This window comes from Pteropus vampyrus, unplaced genomic scaffold (genome assembly GCF_000151845.1).
Source record: "Pteropus vampyrus isolate Shadow unplaced genomic scaffold, Pvam_2.0 Scaffold351, whole genome shotgun sequence".
Lineage (NCBI taxonomy): Eukaryota > Metazoa > Chordata > Mammalia > Chiroptera > Pteropodidae > Pteropus > Pteropus vampyrus.
Genome location: NW_011889132.1, coordinates 2,099,875 through 2,101,672, shown reverse-complemented (window position 1 = coordinate 2,101,672; position 1,798 = coordinate 2,099,875). Strand labels below are relative to the sequence as shown.

The following is a 1,798-nucleotide window of genomic DNA, read 5'->3' as shown; positions in this document are numbered from 1 at the left end:
AGGACCGAGATCCCTAAGTTCCCCAGGATAGAGAGGATCCCACAGAACTCTGCCTGTGCTTTATTCCCTGTGCCTACCTGGGAAGAAAGTTCCCCTTAGTTCCTCCTCTGAGGCCTAAGAGTGATAACAGCTTTGAAATGAGGGGTCAGCATCAGAATAGTAGACCATAGGGACTTCAGGTCCTGCCAAAAGTGGAGGGATGGCCTTTAATGTGAACTGAAAAACTCCCTAACTTAGAGACTCTACTCTAAGTCCCAAGCAGATGTGGTAGGCAGGAGCTAAGGCACACCCTACTTGTTGCCACATTCCTCAGGGCATAAGCAAATCAGAGAATAGCAGCTTGTGGGTTCCTAGAGCAGTACCCTCAAGGAAACCTGCAGAGGTGGCCTTCAATAATGCCACGGTTATATCTCCCTATTGAACTGGCCCAACAATCTCATCCTCTCTCCTTCAGATCACTGAGTCACCTGCCCACACTGGTGCCTGTTGCCCTTGTTGAAAGTCACCATGCCTCAGGGTCAGAAGAGCAAGCTCTGTGCCCATGAAAGACACGGCCAGGCACGAGCAGAGCCCCAGAATCCAGTAAGCGCTCGGGCCACTGCAGCAGGGGGAGGAGAGCTTTGCTCTTCCTCCTCTTCTCGTTTCAAAAGTTTGTCTGCTGCTGGGTCATGCAGCAATCCCCAGGGTCCTCAGAGAGCCCCATCCACAGCCACTACTGCAGCAACATCGAACGAAGACGCCAACTACCAAGTAGAGGAATGGCCAAGATCCTCCCAGGCCCAGCCCACTACTGAGCCCTCCCAGAGAGGCCCTCTAGATGAGAAGGTGATTCTGCTGGTATATTATCTGCTGTACAAGTATCAGATGAAAGAGCACATTACCAAGGGAGAAATGCTGAGAAATGTAATCCAAGTGTACAGGAAACACTTCCTGGAGATCCTCAAGAAAGCCTCTGCGCACCTAGAGATGGTCTTTGGCCTTGATGTCAAGGAAATGGATCCCTATCGGCACATCTATATCCTCGTCAACAAGCTGGACCTAAGCTATGATGCAATGGCAAGTGGTAACAGAGGGATTCCCAAGACTGGCCTGTTGATGACTATTCTAGGTGCGATCTTCATGATGGGCAATTGTGCCACCGAGGAGCAAATCTGGCAAATATTGAATGTGATGGGGCTATATGAGGGGAGGAATCACTTCATATTTGGAGAGCCCAAGAAGCTTATCACCAAGGATTTGGTGAAAGAAAATTACCTAGAGTATTGCCAGGTGCCTGATAGTGATCCTCCATGCTTCGAGTTCCGGTGGGGTCCAAGAGCCTATGTTGAAACTACCAAGATGAAAGTCCTAGAATTTATAGCCAAGATCCATGATACCGTACCAAGTGCCTACTCATCCTGGTATGAAGAGGCTTTACAAGATGAAGAAGAGAGAGCACAGGCCAGAGCAGCAGCCAAGGCTCGTATTGCTGCCATTGCCAGTGCACACTCCAAGGCCTTGATCAGCAGCTCCTCCTACACTAAGTGAAGTCTGAGGCAAGTTCTTCACTTGTTCAAGAAAGAAGTTCACGTTCTAAGGAGCAGAGGTTGGGGTGGGGCTGGAGACAATATAGTATATATAACATAATTATGTTTCTGTTCTATGTGGTAACTTGGATAATTAAAAAATATTTTTCTTTTAATAGAAGATTTAAGGACCTTCATAATCCAAATTTATGAATGATAGACTCAAGCATTTGTTTCTGTGATTGAGATTTAAGAGTAAGTTTGATTATTTTGTAAAATGAAGGGGAAAAGTT

General features: G+C 47.1%; 1 protein-coding gene across 1 annotated transcript; it reads left to right on the top strand.

Moving 5' to 3' along the window:
• The first annotated feature begins 507 nt into the window (after positions 1-507).
• Positions 508-1,527, top strand: LOC105304727 (melanoma-associated antigen B10-like). Its single transcript, XM_011378992.1, has one exon. It carries the CDS (start codon positions 508-510, stop codon positions 1,525-1,527), a length of 1,020 nt encoding a protein of 339 aa, XP_011377294.1.
• The last annotated feature ends 271 nt before the right edge of the window (positions 1,528-1,798 follow it).